The sequence below is a fragment of the Stenella coeruleoalba genome, assembly GCF_951394435.1.
Source record: "Stenella coeruleoalba genome assembly, chromosome: 12".
Classification (NCBI taxonomy): Eukaryota; Metazoa; Chordata; class Mammalia; order Artiodactyla; family Delphinidae; genus Stenella; species Stenella coeruleoalba.
This window is the reverse complement of record NC_137158.1, coordinates 59805236-59830164: the sequence shown is the minus strand read 5'-3', so window position 1 is coordinate 59830164 and position 24929 is coordinate 59805236. Positions and strand designations below refer to the sequence as shown.

At 38.7% G+C, this 24929-nt stretch overlaps 1 protein-coding gene across 1 annotated transcript in view; it reads right to left on the bottom strand.

Annotated features, from left to right (window-relative positions):
- The window catches only part of ENPP1 (ectonucleotide pyrophosphatase/phosphodiesterase 1), a 64412-nt gene that overhangs the window by 29471 nt on the left and 10012 nt on the right, over positions 1–24929 (bottom strand). Inside the window, exons 2-5 of the mRNA XM_079939948.1 lie at positions 6317–6389; positions 3945–4061; positions 3088–3213; positions 2123–2183 (exon numbers count right to left, since the gene is read on the bottom strand). Of these exons, the coding sequence (XP_079796074.1) occupies positions 2123–2183; positions 3088–3213; positions 3945–4061; positions 6317–6389 (377 nt within the window). The remainder of the gene's footprint in view (positions 1–2122; positions 2184–3087; positions 3214–3944; positions 4062–6316; positions 6390–24929) is intronic.

Sequence of the window (24929 nt, the reverse complement as noted above, 5' to 3'; positions counted from 1 at the left end):
GAAAAAAAATTGTTTAAAGAAGAAGAAAGAAGACACATTCAGTGAAGATTTTCCACTGAGGTTGGTATGTAATCTTAGGTAAACTAACAAGCTCAGCAAACATCCTCATAAAGAATATTTTGTCAGCATCTATATTCACATATATGCTTTTATATTTTATCATATATATCATCAAATAGTACTGATTAAGCACTCATACCATTCTGAGCCACCACACAGAGACCATCATTTATGATTCCTGCTATTCCAAAAGCTAGACCAAAGGCAACTAAAATGTAATCATATTTTCCCAACTTGCAAGAGAATAAATGTTAACAAATAGCATGTTCTAAATTATGTTTCTTGTTTCCACTATTTTTTTTCTGTAAAAGCATTTTCTGATATTGTCTCTACTTGAAACTAGTAGATAGTATCTCATATCACATAAATTATATACAATATTTAGCTTTTAAGTTTACCATATTTAAAAGATATTAATATTTAATAGAGAAGTTGGTGAGGTATTTACTACATTTAAATATATAAACAACAAAGAAATGATCCAAAGCTAGAAATGAACAAACAATGAAGGTACACATACACACACACACACACACACACACACACACACACACACAGATTTACATGTGTGGTATGGAAATCCAAAGAGGGAAGCAAAAAAAAAATGTATAATGATATTCCCAACAAAAGAGAATAACTATGGACAACCATTCCATGGCTACAGCAAAACAGGCATGGTTCAGAAATTTTGCAGCTTCTAATGACATCTGATAGACAGACAGTAGGAAAGTCGTATATCATTGGATAACCATGAAAAAACTTTCTACTGAAAGTTTACTCAGTAATTTAAAAATCTGAGCACAAAGATTTACCTTACCTTGCCTTTTCCAACCCTACTGCCTCCCCAGCTTACTCTCATACCCAAACACAAATGGAAAAAGGAGGAAATTTGTGTATAATTTCCACTAACTAGTATTTGTACCAGAGTTCTGTTGGGAGACTGCAGAATCAGCTGCATATAGTCTCAATGGTCCATGTCTGTATAAAATTATTTCTATTCAATCAACAGAAAACATAAAAACAGTTTGCTGGGCCTCCAGGTAAATATACGGGTATAATAATTTCCTGTATAATAAAATGTGTCCTAAATTATGGTCTTCTTGTAAAGAAAGAAGGACTTATATTTTCCACTAACAGAGTCAACATTACAATTGGAAAATAATAGTCAATGTTTAGAAGGAAAAGGAAGATTCAAAATTCATTAAGTGTAAAATTTCCAATATACCTTGGACTTAACAGACATCTTAGGATATATGAGAAGTCCTCTTTGAAAAAAGTCTCTTCTGTTGGAATATTTTGGGTTTAGTTTTTGCTGCTATTACTGTTGTTTTAAACAGAAAAGAACTCTTCCATCCAACAGAAAACAAAAATACATATTTAAAAAACAAAAATAAATTATATACATAAGTAAGCTAAAATACAGCTTTGAAATGTTTAACAGTCTGGAAAAATCATTATTTTAAAGACATAAAAATATATTTCTGAAGATTAATAATTCAAATTATATGAATTTGAATTCATATATCTTTGTTCAAGTGAAGCAAAGATGATTATGTTTAATACTGTCACCAAATTTCTACCTTCTGAATTCCACACAAATTTTTTTTGATGACCTTGTAAACATAAGGTATTATAAAAATACTCTAAATACAAAAATAACAAGTATAAATTATAAAAATTATGTAACATCTTCTCACAGACGTGTTATCCCAAAAATATATAAATGAACCAAAACACACAAAAAAAATAAGAAGAAGCTGTAATTTGCTGTAAGTTCAACTTGAAAAACTTCAAATGAATGTAAAGATCCTTCCTTCCTAAGAAGGAAAACACAAATACTTTCACCCAACACTCATGAATACAAAATATTTATGACCTCTCTTTTTTCCACTAGCTTCCACAGTGGGGAGTCATGCCATAATCATCTCTATACCACCAGTGCCAAAAGAAGGCTTAACTAAAAATAATATTTACTGAAGCAATGAATAATTATTATTTTTATTTGGAAAGAGAAAAAAATGGTACTCCTAAAAAAAATTAGTATCTCAGAATATAATCTTACCCTGCTGGACACTGTGGACCATTAATGCTCTCACATGTTTCTTCTGCCCAACTTTTCTCACCTAAAACATTTTCAAGAAGTACAATGAGTTAAACATACTCAATAGAAACAATGATTGTGATGCCTGTGAGACACATTAGGACAGATTCCAAAAACAAAATATGTTAACAGATACATAGATAATATGGGACGTGATTCTAGGGAAACAAAACAAATAAAGGGAGTTATTCTGTTTCAAAATAGAAGTTAGCTGATATCAGGAATTAAAAAATGAATGTATAATTGCAAGACGAAAACATACTACTGTATTTGGGAGAACTTGAAGGCACCTTTTCCATTTTCAAATTGTTAATATTTTCAGCCAAAATTTACAACCCTCCTTCTATCCACCCAACAAAATCTTCTGGTATTAAATCCTTGATGTCTTAGTTCCTCTCATACAGAGCCAGGTTCTGTCAAAGAATTTCAAGGAACCCTGTAACACCTAGACGAGACATCATCATAACATCAGTTTACACAGAATCTTATGCCCTAACTTCACGTCCATTCTCTCAATGCACAGCAGACATCGCCCTCACTTACTATAAAGGAACCTGTTATATAGTCAGCCAGGACCGCAAAAGTGATCTTTCCACAAGTACAGCGTTAAATATGCAGCTAATATCAAAATAACATGAGGGGGTTGTAGCAGAAGAGTGAGTGACTACAGATAAAACAACACTGGCCATGTTAGATAATGGTAATTATTAAGCTGGGTGATGCAAGCTTCATCACATATTCTCTCTATTCAGGTATATATGTTTGAAATTTTCCTTCATACAATGTTTTTTAAATATTTTTTCAGCTAATATGGTGGGTCAATAACTATGACTTCTAATGTAAAAAATACATCTGTGCTAAACCCCGCTAGGACCTAGGAACATGTAAGCCTGCCTCTGAACCCGGCGAGGGCATGACCTCCTGACCTCGGCACACGGAGCCATGGTTGATGCAGCAGTCGCCCTTGTCCTTGCAGTCATCCGAACAGGAGCAGAGGCTTCGGGACAACCTTTTCTCACCACACCTGAATTTGCTGCAAGTCCATATCCGTTCTAGAAACAAATATCAACATAATACATTTCATGGTCCAAATTCAACATGTCCAAAGTGAATACAGAAATGTCTCTGGAACATGATCCATGATGAGACAATGGACCATTTTCTAACCCTTAGTCAGTCACAGAACCTGCCACCACAGTGGTCAATCTGAACTGAGAGAAAATATTCAGGCAGTAATTATTATTCACTAAAAAGCCAGAATCTCATCATTTAAAAATGTAAACAAACATAATTCTTCTTATACAACTCCCATGTCCATCTTGGCTTCCTCCACCAGTCATCGTCAGAGTTCTCAAAATTTAATCTAAACCTGGCTCGCTCCTATTTAAATGTTATTCCATGTCATACGTAGAGAAGACCAAATCAAACAGAAAATTTCCATAGTCTGATGGTTTTACTTTGAAGTTTAAGTGGACATCTTAAGAACTCTTGCTTTAATAAGCCCATAGAAATATTCATACATTTTAAGCAGCCTTTTTGAACTTAGGTGAAATGCAAATTAGACTACATAGGCTGTCAGCATATATTAAAAACAGGCAGTTTTGCTATCCATAAAACTTTTAACAAGGCAAAATATGTAAATTTTTTCTCTCAGAAAATATAAAGGCCAAATTTTTAAAAATCTCAAATGGGTTAGGTAAATCACATACCTAAAAGATGCAGAACTTTTCTTTGCTCTTTTACCAAGGCCCATGACTCCATCTTTTCCCCTGCATATTTTTACCTGGTTCTATACACGTCTCCTGGTAATCTAGACAGCAGTTTCCAAGGTCAACGCAGGCAACATCACAGCGACAGTTCCCAAATGTTCTCTCAAAACAGCGACCTTTGCAACTTTTAACTATTTGAAAATATTGAAAGATGTTTCTAATCATTATATAATTACAAAGCAAACATCAATTAATACACCTAAGTTAGTTATAGTCAGGTTCAAATATTGTTTTAGAAAACACAGATGGGGTGGGCAATAAAGTTAACCAAGAATCTTTTCACAAATACATGTAGAAAGTGACACAGTAAGGCAGTATATAAGGCAGTAACCTTACAGAATTTGCAATTTTATCTCTTGCCATAGGAAAAAAAGATGACTTTTTTCTTTTATATGTTATAAACCCTACTGGGGGTAATAAAACTTAAGTACTTTTGAATAATAAAGAAAAGAAAAATAAGAAGAGCTTGTTCTGAAGATTTTATGCAGAGTTCTCTAAAAAGTGATAATCTATGAATATTTCAGAAAGACAGAGAATACCTGACTTACATCACTCTCAGTCTGGTGTAAACGAGAAGTAATGTGTTTGTACAGAACATGTTCTGCGGGACCCATCTCCCACCATCACCTAAAACATCCATTGCACCTTCAGATCCAGCCTGCTCCCTTTGAGAAACTTTCCCAAACTCCCAGTCTAGGTCCTTTTTCCTTTTCTTAAGTTTGTATAAAACCTTACCCTTCATCTCAGTCACTTACTTCCATTTGTAACTAGATCATTTGGTTAATATCCCAGTCTCACCCTAGAGCACAAACTTCTTAAGAACAAAGACCACATCTGGAAGTTACCCACTACACTGTATCCCTGGTGCCTAGCAAGAGCCTTGACTATAGCTGGTACTAATAAGTTTTTGTTAAATGGATAAACGGCAGATATGGAAGGAAAATACTTTTCATTAAAAACAATTTTACATTGTAACTCTTTACTAGTTACCTAGAATAAGCTAGGTTTTTATTGGATTACTAAAAAATCAGGGTGGTAAGAAAAAAAATCCACTTATAAAATAATGGAAGTCCAAAAGAAAAAAATGAATAATCCTAGCTCTTGACTGCAATGGTCTCCTGACCCAAGAAGTCACTGCCACAGAGTTTAACTCTCATTTAACACCGGGAAACTAGGCAATTTTAAGGACATGAAATGACAATAATAATTTCTAGGGTCAAAAATATTAACTTTCCTGACCCAAGGGGAAAAAGCTATTATAATAATAGCTATTACTTGGAGCTCACTAATATGTTCCTAGTCATTTAAAAAATAATATGCATTCCATGTTGAGTTTAGATTAAAATTACTGTTTTCAATCATTCGGTTTTATTTTTACATGCCAAACTGAACTCAAGGGGAATTACTTTGTGTCTAAAGGCTACACAGTTGAACACTAAAGTCTATAGCTTTTTAATTTTATTAAACATTGACAGTTTGCTCTGAATAGTTGCTGACTAAATATATAAAATTACATTTCATTCATTTCAACAATAAATGACAGCTTAACAATCACTAAAATTTTTTAAATGACTAATATTACAATTACAGAATAGTTGAACAGAAAGATTTGTTCAATTTTCAAAACCAAATTCCCTAGGAAGACCATCAGTGATTTTAATGGGGAAAAAATAAAAACTACCTCAGAGCCAAAATAATGACTGCTACAGTGTACTGTGATTCATAGTTTTATTATTCATAGTAATCTTATCAGTGTTGGCTAGATTTCTGCACTCAATAAAATATATATATATATATATATATATATATATATATATATATATATATATATATATAAGCTTAAAAATATCACTGTTGCTTTGAAATGTCTGCAATTTTAAAAGACTTAAAAGCATGTAAGGATAAGTTTCTGGTTGCCCAGGGATGCTAACTGGTTACCTAGTAACCTCCAGGGCTAACTCCTTAGGGAGAAAAAGTGTTTGGGAGTCACTGGAGGAAGTCAGGGAGACAGGCTCCAGGAACACAGCACCAGAACCTGTCAGCCAGCTGCTTGTTTGTGTCTTTGTTCTTTATTTTTTGCTGTTTTGAGGTTTTTCTGTTTGTTTGATTGGTTGGTTGGTTTTTTGGTCATAGCCCCTCTTCATCATTATGAGATGAAGTTCTGCAAGTAAATAAAATAGTATATGGCTAAAATAATAAAAGAGCTTCAAGAAAAAGGCTCAAACCAGCATCAAATTTGCACTATCTATGGAGTACTCAAGGGATTAGGACATCACGCTTATCTCAATCATATTCTGAAAAAGGCTGACTAGTACCCCTACAAACACACACACACACACACACACACACACACACACACACACACACAAATTATTGTACTAATTACCTTCTTTGGCACAGCTTGGTTTCAACCCAAATATACAACCAAGGATTGTCGTTAACACACAGACTGACAATACCTGTGGAGAGAAAAAAAATAATGATGTAGTTTCCAAGCCCTTTTATTTCTTCAAATGTTTTATTTCTTTAAATACTTCTAAACTTGTTGGTGCTGCTCTGTTTCCTGATCTGGTGCTGGTCACGTGATGTGTGCACCTTGGAAAAATTCAAACCACATTTTTGCTTCAGGTACTTTTCTGTATGTACGTCATACTTCAACAAAGTTTACTTAAATATTAGCAAACAAATCTATGCCTTCCTAGGTTAATGTTGCCAGAAATTTCCCAGTTGATGTAAATGAATCCAGTCCAAAAACTTATAATAATTAAGGTAGGGAGAAAAGAAAACCTAACAATTCTCTACTTGTTAATCCATAAAAGGCAATATGAGAATATCAGATGCCTCTTTTAACAGTTTAATTACACAAACCTAAACACTATTCTCATATTCACTGTGACAGCTTGTGGGAATGAGCAACAGACAGGGTTGGACGACTACATCCCAGACCCAAATGTTACCACAAACTGGGTGTGTAGAGATTTGGAGCAGGTCACTTTAACATTCCAGACATCAATTTACTCACTTATAAAATTAAAGGGCTGGACTCCTTGGATCCCTAAAAATCTTTCCAGCTCTAACATTTTGCAACTTCCTCATTCTCCACTATTCTGGACTTTGACATTTGACTTTAACTAGATCATTTGGTGAATATGGTGTAAGCGATTACACCATATAACTCCCAAGAACAATGACAGAAGTTTATTTATGAGTTAGAAAAAAAAAAAGCAGAATAATCTACAAAATAGTCCTCAATATTTTTCAGTGGAATGGAGCGGCTCTCTGGAATGTCACATTTCAGGACAATTCAATAAAATATTCATTGAGCACCAACTATGTGTAAAGACTATATTATGCATTGAAGGAAAGAATAAGAGACCCCCCAAGGAGCTTCTACTTTTTGGGAAAAGGCAAAAGCAACAACACAAATGGTTCATATTTGGTAGACTCTAGTTGCAGAGTTCTATCGCTGTTTAAAGAAGAAAGGCTGCGGTGGCCGGTGAGAAAGAGATCAGAAAAGACTTCATAGAGGAAGCCTCTGGGCTGGACTCTGAAGAGGGGAAATGATGGCATGATATTGCCAGGCAGAGCTGATGGAAGGGAAGAGAGGGCAGAGCAGAGAAAAGCCGGTATAAGGAAAGGCTTGCAGGAAGGAAGGCATATGGGAGGTGGCAGATGAATGATGAACAGCCTACTTTGGCTGGAACCCAGAATATGAAAAAGGGGAATGGACACAGTACGGAAAGGTGGCGTGGCATTTCCCCAAAGCCAAGATGAAGAGATACTAAAGACAGGAGGGATGGGTGAATGGGACAGGGTGGGTGGTGGGTAGAGGCGTTTTTATGTTTTCTGAACTCATTCCCTCCAATAAAACATACTGAGTATTGACTGTATGCTGATCTGTAGTTTAGGTACTGGGTACTCAGTAATAAAAGAGACATGACCTCTGTCCTCAGCATGCCTACTGTCAAGGGACTGCAGAACTAAAGAGGAAGTGAATGGCAAATAAACTGAGGAAGCAGGTCTAATTCATTTCAAACGAAAACGAAGGTAAAGGAAAAAGGAGTGAAAGTACAGTGGGTCTAAAATACAACAGGGTCTAGGTCAGGTTCTTTTTTTAGGAAATCAAAAACCCAAATGTATATATGTCCATTAAAATAAAGAGGCATCAGAAGAAGAGCTTGAACAAATAAGTAAAGAATGGCAAATAGAACAATGTCGTAAGAGTACTAATGGATTCTCCTAAGCCTTTAATGGTGGTGTAAACTAACACAAACTTATGGAAGAGTAATTCTAAAGAATCTATCAAAAACAATAAAAACTCTCTTACTGTCAATTATAAATATATAGGGAAATGAAAAAATAGTAAAACTAATCTGTATTTAGTATCCTGTAATTTAAACCATGGAAAATTAAAGTTTTATTTCTTTGTAATAAACCTATCAAGAATAGTTTGAACAGTGTTTTATCCACTTCTCACAATACAGAGTGAGAATCTTTTATATGCCTTGGCAAATTGTCACATTCCTTTCTAAGTTTAGATAAGTTTCCAACGTTTTAACCTTTGTACTTTTAATATCATGAAATAGCTCCAAAAATTCCATTAATATGAACCTTTGTATCACTGTCGCTTCCTCTGGGACATCTTCATCCTTTCCATCACAACCATGCTTCTCATGTCAATAAATTCGCTGTCACTACGTTCCTTTGGCTGCATATGTAGAGTCTGTTGAACAGCGGCAGTGTTAGCCTACCCACAGTCAGCTATCTCTTCCGTAACCCCATCCACATTTGATCTGAATTTCATTTCCAGCGTTATCACTTTTCTTTTCTTTTTTTTTTTTTTTTTTGTGGTGTGTGGGCCTCTCTGCTGTGGCCTCTCCCGTTGCGGAGCACAGGCTCCGGACGCGCAGGCTCAGCGGCCATGGCTCACGGGCCCAGCCACTCCGCGGCATGTGGGATCTTCCTGGACTGGGGCACGAACCTGTGTCCCCCGCATCGGCAGGCAGACTCTCAACCACTGCGCCACCAGGGAAGCCCATCACTTTTCTTTTTTTAACTGCACTTTATCAGCCAATTCCCTCTTTCAATTACTCATTTCTATAAAATGTGATGTAGGTCTACCACTGGCAGATAAAAAAGCAACACAAGTACTTGTTTTTCTGTCTGTGCTGAACTGACCAACAGATGCATAGTAACCAATCACTGACACACTTTAAAAGAAGTGACATTGGTCACTGACCATGATATGCATCTGCTATTTGCATAGTGTTTTGTGGACTGAAAAAGCTAGTAGCAAAGATTGTACTTTGCAATTACTCATGGTCAATAAATCTTAGTTACTGAAATTTGAACCATGTTGTTGGGAGACTGGTGTTATTTAATTAAACTGTGGGAACTGAAATTGTACATGTCAGAGAACCATGCAAAGCTAGCACTGCCTGTACTCTCATAAGTGGGCAGTAATATAGTATGTAACATAATAATATATATATCCAAGGATGTTTAATTCAGAACTGTTTGTATTTTAAAAAAAAAAAAACAACCAGAAACAACCTAAGTTCATTATAAGAAACTGGTTTAAACAGTCAGGTTAATCATACAATAAAATACTCTCAGGGGATTAGCCTCAGAGATAGGTGGGTGAGAAGAAGGCTTAAAGATACAAAAACCAAAAAAAGCTGAGGGGTAGCCATAGGAAGTTGGAAGCAGCCCTTCAATCCTTCTCTGTAAGTAAGAAGCATCTGTGGAGAGTGAGGAAGCCAAGGTGGGGCTCTGAAGTGATGAAGGGGGCTTAGGAGACCCCACGTGAAGGATGGCAGCAAATCAGTAGGGACAACAGAGATGGAGTCAATAATGGAAGAGTGAACAGACCCTCCAGCTCTGGGGGCCCAGCTTAACTGAGATTATGAATTGTTTGTAATAAGACCCAGAGGCCTGGAATTCCAGGAGTGGGAGTGGGGGAGTGGGGTAAAAAGATAACATGGCATGGGGAGATAGGAAGGGAGGGGAAACAGAAAAGGGAACAAGAGAGTCAAGGTGTGACTGCAACAGCTGAACAGGGAGGGTTAGGACCATGTGAACATGGGTATTTGCCTGGAGAACCGTGAGAAGTGAAGGATCGAGCGAATGAAGGAGTGGGAATGAGGGAGGGAGTGAGGAAGGAAGAAGAACAGAAGTTATGGACTCTGAAGAGAATTTCAGAGTCTGAGTTCTCAGAAGTGGGACGGTTTGGAGTGGAGGTGAACCCAAAAGTACAAACCTGAAATTGGCGTAAGGTACTTGGTGGAAGTAAGAGGACGAAAAAGTTCTACTACTTTTACTAGTAATCGGAGTTAACCTTTTGACAATGAATGAAAATCATGATAAGAGAAGTTATTTATATTCTCAAATTTATTGACTTACAATACATATTCCCTCACTGCTGAAGAAATTCAGTCATGAAGATGTATTACCAATAACCTTACTGTTCTAACTAAATAGAAAACAAAACTTGTGAACAGTTCTGCTACAAATAAGTCTCATCTTGAAAAAAACTATGAAAAGATTTAGTGGTAAGCAAGCATTTAAATTGCAACCATGAGTTTAAAGCATACATGATATATGAAAATCTTTGCCCTCTTGTTAAGCTACAGAAGAGGCATGCTGATTTTTTTAATCACCTCTTTGTTACTAAAATATATTATTTAGATTTACCTTTTAGATAATGCATAGCATGAAACTGAAACTGAAGTATGACCATAGAAACAATCATTTCACCTCTGTAAAAGATGAAATTTAGGGCTTCCCTGGTGGCACAGTGGTTGAGAGTCCGCCTGCCGATGCAGGGGACACGGGTTCGTGCCCCGGTCCGGGAGGATCCCACATGCCGCGGAGCGGCTGGGCCCGTGGGCCATGGCCGCTGAGCCTGCGCGTCCGGAGCCTGTGCTCCGCAGCGGGAGAGGCCATAGCGGTGAGAGGCCCACGCACCGCAAAAAAAAAAAAAAAAAAAAAAAAAAAAGATGAAATTTAAATTACCTACTACTTTGTTACACAACACCCAATCAGAATAGTTTTTAGTAGGAAATTTCTCTCCAACGATTATCAGAGCTGTGAAATCTAATTCAATTTGAATTTTCTTCTCAAAGTAGTTTAATCCAACAATGTCAAAATCCACCATCCTTTCATATCTCTATAACAATTTAGGTAGTTTTCAAGTTTTGATATTTTCTTAGAAGCTATAGACAAAATATTTTATCTTAGAAAACATGAAGCTTGGAGACATATAAGCAAAAGTAAAGTTGTTGGAATGTTTTGCCTCTATGTTAGAACAATATTTATTTGGAGTTTCCTGCTTGTTTCGTTAGAGTCCCTGAATCATTTCTTGGACATTTAGTGAACCAAAACAGATATAAAGAAATCACTCAATTTTTTTTCTCACAAATTCCGTCAAACACAGTGGCGTTAACATAATATTATTCTTTCTTTATCAAGTATTCATACAAATGTGTCTACTGGCCTTTGCTAAAGGCCAGAGATGCAAATGAAAGCAATTCCTCCCCTGACAGAGAAAGCGTGTGGACATTAAAATGAATGATTACAATGGAACTGGAAAAGAGCTACAGTTGAAATATGTAAAAAATGTTAACATGCTACCAGCACAGTGGAGAGAAGAAAAGGAGAGAATGGTTACAAAAGGCTTCACAAAGAGAAAGGGGGAAAAAAGGAATTTCCCCTTCGATCAATAAACAAATGTTGGAGTGCCTGCAATATGCACTGGACTTCGACTCTGTGGAGAAGCACAAAATTAAAACAAAAAGAATTTGTGGTGAAATCCCTAATCTGAGTTGATAATCTACTCAGGGCAACAACTCTAGAATTTGTTGATGATAAAGACATGAGACAGTGAGAAGTAACCTAAGAATTAAACTACATAGTGACAATGTGTTACCCGTGCACCCATGCATAGGTACAGAAACTATTTTTTAACTGTACAGGCTAGCTGTGTTTTATCAACAAGATGCCACAAAGGCCCGCGGCAAAACCAGACTGAACCAGCTAGATCCAAGATGGCAGACAAAGTATGCTAATGGTCACCATTTTCCTTGAGTTGATTTATCTCTGTGTTTCCATATCAACACCTGAGAGCTGAAGGACACTTGCCCTGATTTATCTCTGTGTTTGTTTCAAAAGTACCTGGTGTTGGGCCGATGGTTTGCAGCTCTACTGGGAGAGATACATGCTTTGAGAGACACACAGTGGTCAACCGCTCAGAACCCGGCCCTGACTTGACCACAGGACCGCATCTGTGCAGATGAAACCTGGAGGAGTCCAAGAGTTACCTTTGCTTCATCACCATGCTAAGATCTTTGCCCAATAGGGGGATTGGTACTCTGCTCGCACAACTGGTGCCGTGTGCAAAGGAGTGTGGAAGACCGCACATGCCCGGGCTGCCCCTGGAAATCTCCACCCCTTTCCTAGTGCCCTGATGACCTGTCTGCCTCCTGACCCTTAAGATTCCCTCACTCCCCTCCCTTAGAGGAGATGGTGCCTTTAGAGCATGAGCTCCCCTTCTCCATTCTCTGGCCACTGAATAAAAGCCTGTCTTGCTTGCACCAAACTCAGTTTCGTTATTGGCAGCGTGAACCTGAGCGCGGGAAAGAACTCCCTGATCCAGCCAGGGGGCCTCAGTTCAGCTAGCGCCCCAAGAGAGGGGCCTGGTGTCTAATTCAGTAACAAATCTATGCAGTGGTGCTTTGTGCAAAGCCAGGGAAGTACAGAAAATAACACCAGTCTGGGAAAGAGAGAATAACAGTGATTACAGTAGTAGCCATCACTTCTACAGAACAACAGCAACTATCCCTTCTGTAGTACTTCCTATGTGCTGGGCACTTTCTAAGAGTTTTCTATCAAATCATTTAATCCTCACAATAACACTGTGACACAGATTATTGTAAGCACCCAGTTTAAGGAAGTTTAGCCAGTTTAGCTGCAGAGAGGTTAGCAGCTTGCCAAGGATCACAGAGTTGATAAGCGACATGGGCAAGATTAGGACTTAAGCAGTCAGATTGTAAAGGGAGTGGGGCAGGAGCGAGGGACACGGGAGTGGCTGAAAGGTGGCTGTGGCCTTCGGGGCAGTCAGTGTGGAGCTGCTGCGGATTTAAACATGAAAGTGACATGACTGGATTTATAAATTCTAGAAAGATCCTTTGGTGACACTGTGAAAGGCTGTGCCGTAAGCCACTCACCTGCCTGTCTTCTCTCAGGAGATGCTCTGTCCTCCTCTGGGTCTTTCCAATTACTGCAGCCCTGACCATGCTCTGGGAGATTTGTTTATCTGTCTGTCTTTGACTGGACTGTGAGCTCCAGGGAGGCGTGGATTTATTGACTCATCTCTGTATTTTCTAGGTCTAGCAGAGTGCCTAGCGCATAGACATTCAAAAATAACTGTTGGCCTGAAAAATCAGTAAACTGATTTAATTAAACAACTTGGGGGAAAACTATAAATCTCCCCCTTTTCTTCACCTGAGTTGACAAAGTCAATCAGTTTGTTAAGTGCCTTTATATAAAGGGTGCCTATAATAAATATAGGAGAAAAGCATTTTTTAGGAAATGGACAACTGCAGGATTTGGTATTCAAATGTGACAGATGCCTCTCCAATTTGAAGATGAATTAGCTGACCACATGGCCTATCAGTCAGTCCTCTGACCTTTTACTCAAGCAGCATGCTTTCTGGAAACGACTCTGTGGGAACTCAGACCTATGCATTGCTGGAGTCTTCGGGGGATTTCCTTTCCTAGAGGATAAGGATTAGATCCTAATGCAACGAGCCCAGTGCCAAGAAACTCCCACCGGCGGCTCAGAGGGATGGCACGCTCAAAGATAATGTCTTGTTTTTGAAGAACTTTGAAGTGTTACAAAGTTCAGTGTAGAAGTTAGAACAACTGCTTGAGTGTATTGAGAAGTTTTTTAAAGACAAGGTTCTAACTTTTGCTTGGCCTCTTATATACTTAGTATCGTTTTAGTTACATTTGACTTAACTGAAGATTCTCCCAAACGGCAGTGAAATTTTATGTGAAGCAATTTATATAACTGGTCAAATGAAAAGGGGGAAGGAGATACTACGCACTGGACAAGCACATCACTTAGAGGCAAACCTCACGCTCAACCTCTCCGTGAAACCTGAACACGCTGAAGAAGTTGACATCTACCTGACAGAAAGGGGTTCTGTTTCAAAATGGTAAGGGTTCAAATCCCACCTCTGTTCATTCCTTTTTTTCAGCATTCAACAAATATTTCCTGAGAGGCTACCACGTGTTAAGAAGAGTCTTGTGGGCTTCCCTGGTGGCGCAGTGGTTGGGAGTCCGCCTGCCGATGCAGGGGACACGGGTTCGTGCCCCGGTCCGGGAGGATACCGCATGCCGTGGAGCGGCTGGGCCCGTGAGCCATGGCAGCTGGGACTGCGCGTCCGGAGCCTGTGCTCCGCGACGGGAGAGGCCACAGCAGTGAGAGGCCCACGTACCAAAAAAAAAAAAAAAAGAAGAGTCTCGTGCTGGGTATACACCAGGAAATGGAAACATTTCAGTGTTTTCATGGAGCTTACCTTCTTGTGACTTATAGACAACCACCAACTATGTGACTTAGAAATGTTTCATATCCTTGCTAAACATTATTTTTTATCTATGAAGTGGTGATAATACACACCTCAAAAAATTGGCACAAGCCTTGGACATAATTTACAGAAAGTACCCAGATTGGTGACTGGGGCACTGAGGTACTCCATAAATGACAGTTCCTACTAAGAATATCCAACTCACTTAGAGCACTGAGACATTACAGATTCTTCCACAGGAACGATATAACCTTATCAATGTTTAACCAAACTTCAGGGCATTCTTTCTTATTTGCTGTTAAAAGAAATGCCATAAACTAGTATACTAATATTTCCCTTTTTCTTGGGGGGGTGGTTAATTCTGCAGTAATCTGTTTAACAGTGGTTGAAGACCATGCACTGGTAAAGAAAATATGTCAAAAAGGTGTAATAGAGAAGAAAAGCAAATTATTATTTTGCAGGGAATGGCTGTACTGGTAACTTCAGTTGTACCTATACAGCAGCTCTCCAACCCCTGCCACTGAAAAAGGGATCCGTGTAAACACCAATTTGTGTATTAGAGATTACTACAGATTCATATCTGCACACTTAACAAAGATTAGCTGTGGATTGATCCAAGCACTGTGCATATAAAAATCTCTAGAAAAAGTCTGAAACAAACACCTTAAAGTATACATACTTCTCAAAAACTACACTTCCTACACTTCATCCTAAGGCAAAAAAATTATGTACAAATATTTAGATACAAATATATACATGCAGTACTATTTATAACAAACATAGACATATGTACAATGTCTAATAATAGGAAAATGGCTAAAGAAAATATGGACTATGTATATGAGTATTATACAGCCATTAACAGTTATGATTTAGAAGAATATTTAATGACCTGGGGAAAGACACCGTTGAGTATGAACTGCAAACTATAAAACAGAATAGGCAATATGGTGCTAATTTTATGTTACACATAATACATAGTTTACAAATAGTCTTATCTCTGGCTGATGGGCTCACAGTGATTCTTGGTACTTACCTTTATTTTCCAGTTTCCACAATGAACCCATATACTTTTAGAATCAGTATACTGGAGAACCCAGGGGGCTAGCATGGATACTAATGACCCAGAGTAAAGTTTACCTCATTCTGGCATTTTAGTGATCTTCAGCATAACAAGAAGTCCTCCCTGCCCACTTACTCTAAGCAAACTCTAATCAACAAATTCTGCCTCCATTTAACCTACCTAATCCCTCATTCTTAAATATCAATGAATCACCATGATTCACCAGTCATTTGAGGTAAGCCTACAATATGAGATCAACAAAAAGAAAAGGCCTAAGATCAACACAAAGGAAAAACAGGAAGGAGAAGAGAGATAAACATTTAAAACAAACCCATCTAAATAGTATTCTCAATAGGATTCAAGAAGTTACATACAAATCTTGAAATCAAAAGGCTCATACTACGAATATCAAGTAACCAGAATAATAAATCAAAGGCTCATACTTATTCACATCACTATAAAATACCAGAACACTAACAATAAAAAGATCTTCAAGTGAAAGGCTATGCCAACTTCACTTCACAATAAGCAGTAAAGAAGTATAAGATCAGAGTGAGTTTTTCCTTGAAGGATAGAACTAACTGTGCAAGCTCTCTGGGCCTAGAAAGGTCTGTGCAAGAAGTTTATTGACTTCTGGTTCAATCTCTTCATTGATTATAGAATTACTTAGATTCTCTCATTTTTCTTGACTCAGTTTTTCTTGGAATTTTTCACTTCACCTGCATTTTCAACTACATTGGTATAAAGTGATTTACAATAATCACTTGTTATTTTTTCAGTGTCTGTAGCACTGAATTTGTGTTCCTTTTTTTCATTCCTGATGTAATTTGTGCCTTCTCTCTTTTTTGGGGTAATCAGGCTCACCATGGGGGATCATACCTTTTCAAAGAATCTGCTTTTTACTTTGTCAGTCTCTTTTTTATTTTACTGATTTCTGGTCTTATCTTTATTTTTTTCTTTCCTTCCATATCCCAGGTCTAATCTTCTGGGTTTTCTTTTATTAAGTTGTTGATATGGACGCTTAGGTTTTAGCTTTCTTAAACTTTATTCTCTTTTAATATTACTTTTATTCTAACTTTTAAACCCCTAAGACATTGTTGTTTTATAAGTACATTTAGGTTTACCCAAATATTTACAAGTTTATGCATTTTAATGCATTTTTTCCTTTACACTTTTCATCTGGAAACATCTGGAATCAGCTTCCTTCTGCATAAAGAAATCTTTAAAAATTTTCCTCATGGCAGATTCTGTCAGTGTGTGTTAGTATATACATGTCTTTATTTTATTCTCGTTCTTGAATGGTATTTCTGCAGGGGATACAATTCCAGTCTGGCAATTGTTTTCTTTCAGCACAGTGAAGATCTCATTATACTATGAGAATTCAGCTGTCAGTCCATCACACTTGAAGAAAATTTGTCATTTTTCTCCTATGCCTCCAATGATTTTTATTTTTACCTTTGTATTCTGCAATGTTATTCTGATGACCAGATGCTGAACAGAGATGAATTTATCAAGCTGGTAGTACTAACCAACATGGCTTCCTGACCACATGAGAGAACATGCTTGCTTTTCTTTCTCCCAGACTTTATGCCTAAACCATTTCCACAGCAAAATGGTAAATGAAGGAATCTAATAGCTGATTCTGCTGAAAGTGCACAGCTGGCCAGCTTCATTCAGAGGTAATCACCTGGTTCTTCATCACTTCACAGAGAAGGGAAATGTCTGGAAACTATTCCACAGAGTGATAAAGGGATGTGAGTGGTGTGATGTGTACTTTTCTCCCTTTGGCAAATGCACAGAGAGTTTAGGCATATATGTTTACATAAGTCCACTTCTAATTTTCAGGTGGAGAAGTGGACTTTTGGTTACACTCACTAGCTTTATAGCAGCAAGAATGTTAGTAAACATTTAGGGGAGAAAAAATAGGACAAGAGGAGCCTAAAAATCCTATCCCAGAAAATAAGGGGAGGCACACATACACTCACACACAGACACACACACAGGCCCACACAATGATGGGGTATGTCAAAAGGTATAAACTCCCAGTTATATAATAAATAAGTGATAAAGTGCTGGAGATGTAATATACAGTATCGTGACTATAATTACTAATACTATAGTGTATATTTGAAAGTTGCTAAGAGAGTAGAACTTAAAATTTTTCATCACAAGACAAAAAACTGTAACCATGTGTGACGACGTTTTAGACTTTCAGATTCATCTTCTAGCACCAGAAAGTAAGGGAGTACTAAACACATATACACAATGGTGGGGGTATGTCAAAGGGACACAGGAGCCAACTCCCAACGGCCAAAGCTGGAATAATTTTGAGCAAAAATATGAACAACATATTATTAGGTTATAATCCAAAGTGTAAAATAAATATCAATGAGTTAATACTGATATAAATAAATGATTGAATAAATTAATAAGAGTAGACAACTCTCCAGTACAGAAGAATTCCAAACAATCTATGTAGATACCCCACTCTCAAGGTGAAACAGAACTCTCTCCTCTTTAAGTGTGGGCTGAACACAGTGACTTCCTGCCAAAGAGTACAGAATGGAAAGGCACAAAAGACAATATCTTTGAGGTGGAGAATCCTGATAAACACTACCTCAGCCAGGTAATTAAAGTTAACATCATCGATGATTAAGTCACCTTAATAGCATAGACTCTTGATATGGTATGTTGAGAACGACACTTTACCTCTGTGGTCTGTCTCCCAAAAGCACATGATACCCGTCTCAGCATGAGGAAAACATCAGACATTCCACAAATATACATGACCAGGCCTCCTCAAAACTGTCCAGGTCACCAAAAACAAGGAAAGTCTGAGAATGTCTGAGAAAGTCAGCCAAGAGGAACCTAACGAGACGTGACACTGAAATGTAACATGGTATTCCTGGGTTGGATACCAGAACAACAAACAGAAAGGACTCAGGAAAAAATTAAGGCAATATGAATGAAGTTTGGACGTTAGTTAATAAGGCTGTACCAGCATTGGTTCATTAGCTGTGACAAATGTACTATACTAATATAAGATGTTAGTGACAGGGAAACTGGGTGTGTGGTACATCGACACTCTCTCTACTAGCTTTGCAACTTTTCAGTAAATCTAAAACCATTCTATAAATAAAAAGTTTATTTAAAAAGGGAAGGAAAAAAAGAAATAGGCATGAATCCATATTATTCCACCACAAAATGTTCACTATTTAAAAACGTTGGCTACTTTTAATTTTTAAAAAAATGCATACACGTAAATGTACACAAGTTTTTCTATATGCATTTTTTAATCAAGAAATTATTCTATACATAATTTTGTTTCTTTTTTGCATGTAATACTATTTCATAAGCATTTCTTATTTTATCAATAAACTCTTTAAAATATACATATATTATTAAATTTAGGTAGAGCCATAGGTTGGGATATGGACCCATTTAAACAATACATGGTATTGTTCAGTGAAAAAGCTGAACCTCCGCTTTATATATTTCAGTCCTTTATGATTTTTAAAACTAAACAATGTGCAGATGCTGCTTTCACATCTGCTGCCATCAGTGATGGAGACTGTGATAAGCTGCCTGGATTTGCCTTCGGGAAGGAAGGACTTACTCCCCTGGCTGCTGGGGGTGCCAGCCGGCAGGGCCTGCCTCAAACTGAAGAGAGCACTTGCCCAATGCCACACCCCTTCCCAGGAAAGCCAGCTCCCTCCTGGACAGCTCTAAATGGTCACGCTAGGAGGAAGACTTCACGGAGTCGGGGGTGGGGGGGGGGGAGGCCTCCACTGAGAGACTGCCTCACAGCTCACCTCACCCTCCCCGCAGTCCTTTTCCTTCCATAGGACCTGATCTCAAGGGCACGCCTGATAAAACCCCTGGGATGCCAGTCTCCATCTCAGAGTCAGTTTCCTGAGAAACCCAAACTCTGACACTGTCTTTCTCCTGAGCTTCTATCTCAGAGAAAGGACCTCTTAGTAAATATCAGTATATGGCCCAGGCTCCCTGGCTCCAGCATCAGACCAGGATAAGCCAATGGGAAACACTGACAGAAGATCGGAGGGTGGGAGGACGGGAGAAGTCAGAATACATCTTCCCTGTTCTAGCCTCAGACAGGACCCCTGGCAGGGGCTGCATCTCTCCAGAGTCCCAGCTCCTACAAGGAAGTCCTGGCTGCCAGCTCTGGGTTTCATCAGCTTTTCCCTTTGCCTTTCCTGCCCTCAAGGTAGTACAAGCTTCTTTCTGGTACTATTCCCTGGGTTGCCACATTGCCACACCATCCCGTTTGGCTTTCGGCTCTTCCAATATTTGACTTTCAGCTCTTCCAACACCTTTGTAACTGGTTTCTTATATTAAATTCTCTTGATTAAATTACCAGGTATGGACTTTTCTTTTTCTAATTGGCCGTACAGCAAATGATCAGACATCAGATATACACATACACATACCCCAAGGCATAAACGAAGCTAAATTAAATATAGGCAAAGAACTTTTCATTCTGAGAGTTTACTTGTTTTTAATTCTCAGTCTCCTAGATGCAAAACATATTTTAATTAGATCTTGCTTCAGTTGGATCTCAAGGGGAAACAACAAAAGCACTGCCAAAATAATCCTGAAAACAGTTTGTTTCATTAGAAGCTACAATCAAGAAAGACATGACTCACTAAATAAAAGGAGTATTAAGTCATTTTAGGAAAAAATGTTTTAAGTTTTGTTTTAGCTCATAAGACAGGAAAGAGAGGAAACCACTTTATTAATGGTACAGGACAGCCCTTGCCACCCTCACGCGGAGGATGAAACAGATGGACTAAGAGGTAAAGGGCTATGGGCTTTGTCTAAACGACATTGTTTTTCTTGCCTAGGCAGGTTTCCTGCCTATGCAGGTGGTACGTCAGAGACGAAGAAACACAAAAAGAGAAAGAACATCATATTCAGTTAAGTTTATGTGATTGATTTCTAGTTTTTTCTGAAACAATTTCTGGAACATAATGACTAGAGCACCTTGCATTTATTCTTGAAAAATGAGCTCAGTGGAAATAGACAACAAAAAGATAACTTCCAGGGGCTTCCCTGGTGGCGCAGTGGTTGAGAGTCCGCCTGCCGATGCAGGGGACACGGGTTCGAGCCCTGGTCTGGGAGGATCCCACATGCCGCGGAGCAACTGGGTCCGTGAGCCACAACTACTGAGCCTGCGCGTCTGGAGCGTGTGCTCCGCAGCAAGAGAGGCCGCGATGGTGAGAGGCCCACGCACCGTGATGAAGAGTGGTCCCCATTTGCCACAACTAGAGAAAGCCCTCACACAGAAACGAAGACCCAACACAGCAAAAATAAATAAATAAATAAACTCCTACCCCCAACATCTTCTTAAAAACAAACAAACAAAACCCTGCTGTGTCCATACAGCATGATTCACTTTAAAAAAAAAAAAAAAAAACTTCCAGAGGATTTTTGGTATTCTCCCTGAGGACAGAAGGGGATTAACAGGGAGATTAAAATGACCATTTACTTTCTTCAAAGATCCAGTGGTTAGGTACTCAATCACAATTACACTCAATCACAATTACAGTCACAACTTAAAGACAGAACTTAAAATCTGGTAATGGATACAGAGGTTTATAATTTAGGAGGGAACCATAATTTTAGAAAAGTGTCACCATTTAATGTGTATATTTAGGCTTAAGTCAACAAAATTACATGCATTCATTTGGATAAGGAATCTTAAAATCATATTTGTAAAAGCATTCACAACTTAGCTCTCTTAAGCAACTTCTTTTCTTCAACAAACAACATTTGTTTTATGCACATTTTCATTATTACTTGCTGGAAAAAAACATAAAAGTAAAAAACCCTATGATATCACCATCTTTGGCATGATTCAATTCAAGTTTTTAAGATGATAAAATGTTCCCTCTGTCTGTGCTGCCCTGCAGGGTGGTACCAGCACATCACTGCTGAGCACTTGAACAGTGGCCAGCATGAGGAGGAACTGAATTCCTTTTTACGCTTTTGAACTTTAATTCATGCAAATTTTAATTTGCATAGTCACATGTGAAACTTAAAAATCTAGTAGAAAAGAGAAAGTAGTTATGAAATAGCCAGGTTAAAAAATAAGACGGTGCTCTTTCTACACCCAACATGCTCTCTTTAATTTGTTCTTGCCGCTAAAGCTAAAATGACCTTTCCAAAATGTAAATGAGACTTTGTCACTATGAACAAAAGTGGAAACAAAACCAAGCAAACAGAAAAATATGTCAGTGATTTTCAATTGCTCTTAAAACAAAACCCAAAAGCCCTAAGATGGTCTGCAAGGCCCCGCCTGGACCTGGCCCCTGACTACCTTTCCTGCCTCATCACCCATCACACATCTCTCTGCCTACCAGCTACCTGGTCATCTCCCAATTCTGGGTCACACCATGCTAACTGCTACCCCAGGCCCTTTGTATGTGCTGCTGCCTCCCTTCAGAACCCTCTTCTGCTCGCCTGTCACTTCCTCCTGGACACCTTCTTAGACCTCTCTGACTAAGCCAAGTCCCCCTCACTACCCTCTCTCACAGCCCTGCGTATAATTTCTAGGCAACACCAATCACAGCTGCAGTGAGAGACACTCTTGCAGGATTTTTTCATAAACAGCCAGTCCTGTGGGGATGGACCATGAGAACATGGAGTAAGTCTTTCCTCTCCCCTCACCACCATTTAGCCCCCAGCCTCTTAACCATTACTGCCCACACAATAGGAACTCTAAATATTTGTTGAAAAAGTTACTAACCATAACCATAATAATAACAATAACCCCTAATCTAGCCTCTACTATCTTTCAGGCACTTTTCTAATTAGTTTACATAGATTAATTCATATAACCCTCAAAACAAACCTGTGAGGGCTTCCCTGGTGGCGCAGTGGTTGAGAGTCCGCCTGCCGATGCAGGGGACACGGGTTCGTGCCCCGGTCCGGGAAGATCCCACATGCCACGGAGCGGCTGGGCCCGTGAGCCATGGCCGCTGAGCCTGCGCGTCCGGACCCTGTGCTCCGCAATGGGAGAGGCCACAACAGTGAGAGGCCCACGTACCGCAAAAAAAACCACAAAAAAAACCCACAAACCTGTGAGGTAGCTACTATTATTATCTCCATTTCATAGGTGAGGAGACTGAGGCATAGAGAAGTTAAGGGACTTGCCCAAGGACACACAACAGTTATGGGCAGAGACAGGATTCAACTCCAGCAGTCTGGCCCTTAACCTCTAAGCTCTACGGCCTTTATATGATTAAGTGGCAACTGCGGTTAAGTGATCCAGGGACAGGGGATACAAGCCAAAGAGCAGTAAAGGAGTGTTTCCTTTGGGAGGATAAATTCAGTTGGATTCCAGGGGGTACCTGGTGTTGGGTGAGAAAAAAGGAGGTGAAAGACCACTTCTGGGGTAGAGAAAAGAAATGGTCCCTGTAAAGTGTATCTGGGGAACAGTAAAAATCTGAGCTGTAATGGAAGGTGTGTTTCAACACAGCTGGAACTTTCGTGAGATAGGCATCTTGAGACCCTTTCTGACCCTCTAAATTGGAAAGTACCACCAGAGCAGAAGCTGAAAAATAACCTGAACCCTTTGAACTTCTAAATCCAAGTTACGCATATAACATGTGTGAGTCCCCTATAACATATGGGACATAGAGTCCCCTGAGGTGTGGGCTCCAAACCAGACTCACCAGCCAACACGTTTGCTCCCTTCTGCCTCACACAACTGTGCCAATTAAGCAGATGAAGGGCTTAACATAGGGTCTGACATATAGTAAACTCAATAGAGGCATATGGGAATTCAACAAACACACAGCACTTACTATGTGATGGGTCTGCTCTGAGTGCTTAACAAATATGGACTAATAAATGGCTACACATCTACGTCCCAGGCCTGCAGGATTGCTATGAATGGATGAAGCTGTAAGTGTTAAGCCCTCAGTGGTAACACTGTTACCTGAGTGATGAGAAATAAGGCTGAAAAGAAGAGTGCATTTAGGAGTACACAATTTCCCACATGTGTTGTGGCAGTCTCTGAGAAATTCTGAGCGGAAACAAAGTGCAGGGAAGTAATTATTTTCAGAAAACTAATAATTGAACCATAAGAAGAGACATAGGCAATGGAGATGGAGTTGAGGGATGAATAAAACAAAAACTGTGTCCTAAAAAATATTTAAATTCTTGGAGAATGATTATGTCTGAGGTATGAGTAGAGATGCTTTCAAAGATTACCCCATGAACTAAAGTTGATAAAAGTCTTAAAATCCCATTCATGAAAGGTGCATTAAAAAGCTGTCTAGCAGGACTTCCCTGGTGGTCCAGTGGTAAAGAATCCGCCTTCCAATGCAGGGGACACGGGTTCAATCCCTGATCGGGGAACTAAGATCCCCCATGCCGCAGGACAACTAAGCCCGAGTGCCACAAATACTGAACCCATGCGCCTCAACTAGAGAAATTGCGTGCCACAAACTACAGAGCTCAGGCACTCTGGAGCCATGCGCCACAAATAGAGAAGAGAAAACCTGCACGCCACAACTAGAGAAGCCTGCGCACCGCAAGGAAGAGCACACACGCTGCAATGAAAGATCCCACGAGCATCAACGAAGATCCTGCGTGCCACAACTAAGATCCGACACAGCCAAAAATTTAAAAAAAAAAAAAGCCATCTAGCAATGGGAAAATCTCATAATGGAAATATAAGTTAAAAAAGAAAATAGAACAGTATATGCAGCATGATCCCATTTTTGTTAAAAAAAAAAAAGTGATACATGCACATAGAAAAGTCCTGAGAGAAAAAACCAAAATATTAATAACAGATAATAACAAGTACACAATCTTTATTTTCTCCTTTATACTTTCTGAAATTTCTGCAATACGTAGTATCTTTATAATAAGGGAGAAATATTATAAGCTCTCTATACAAAGATTTAAAACCTAGAAGAAATCCACCTAATCCAAAACTCTCATATTATGGTCACAGAAAGTGAAACAACTGCTCAAAGGTCACACAGCAAACAATTCTTGTGACTCCAGGTTTAGTACCCTTCACATGACCCGTCTCTCAAGATCTTTGAAGCGTCCCAGAAAAATCAATGTTCTCTTTTCCTTTGAAAGTTTCCAAGAAATGACAAAGGCATAAATACTTTCCTATGTCAACATTCTTCACATTTACTTCCTGTGAGCTGATCAGTAAGGTATTTAATTAGTGTACAAGCAGAGCTGTTCTGTACTGTTTCTCTGGTTAATCCAAAAGGAGATAAGATCAACAGTCTATTCACAGTGCTCCTAACCTACACCCTTCCCACCTGATATACTGCATTCACCTATTTCTCCTGGTCTCGGAA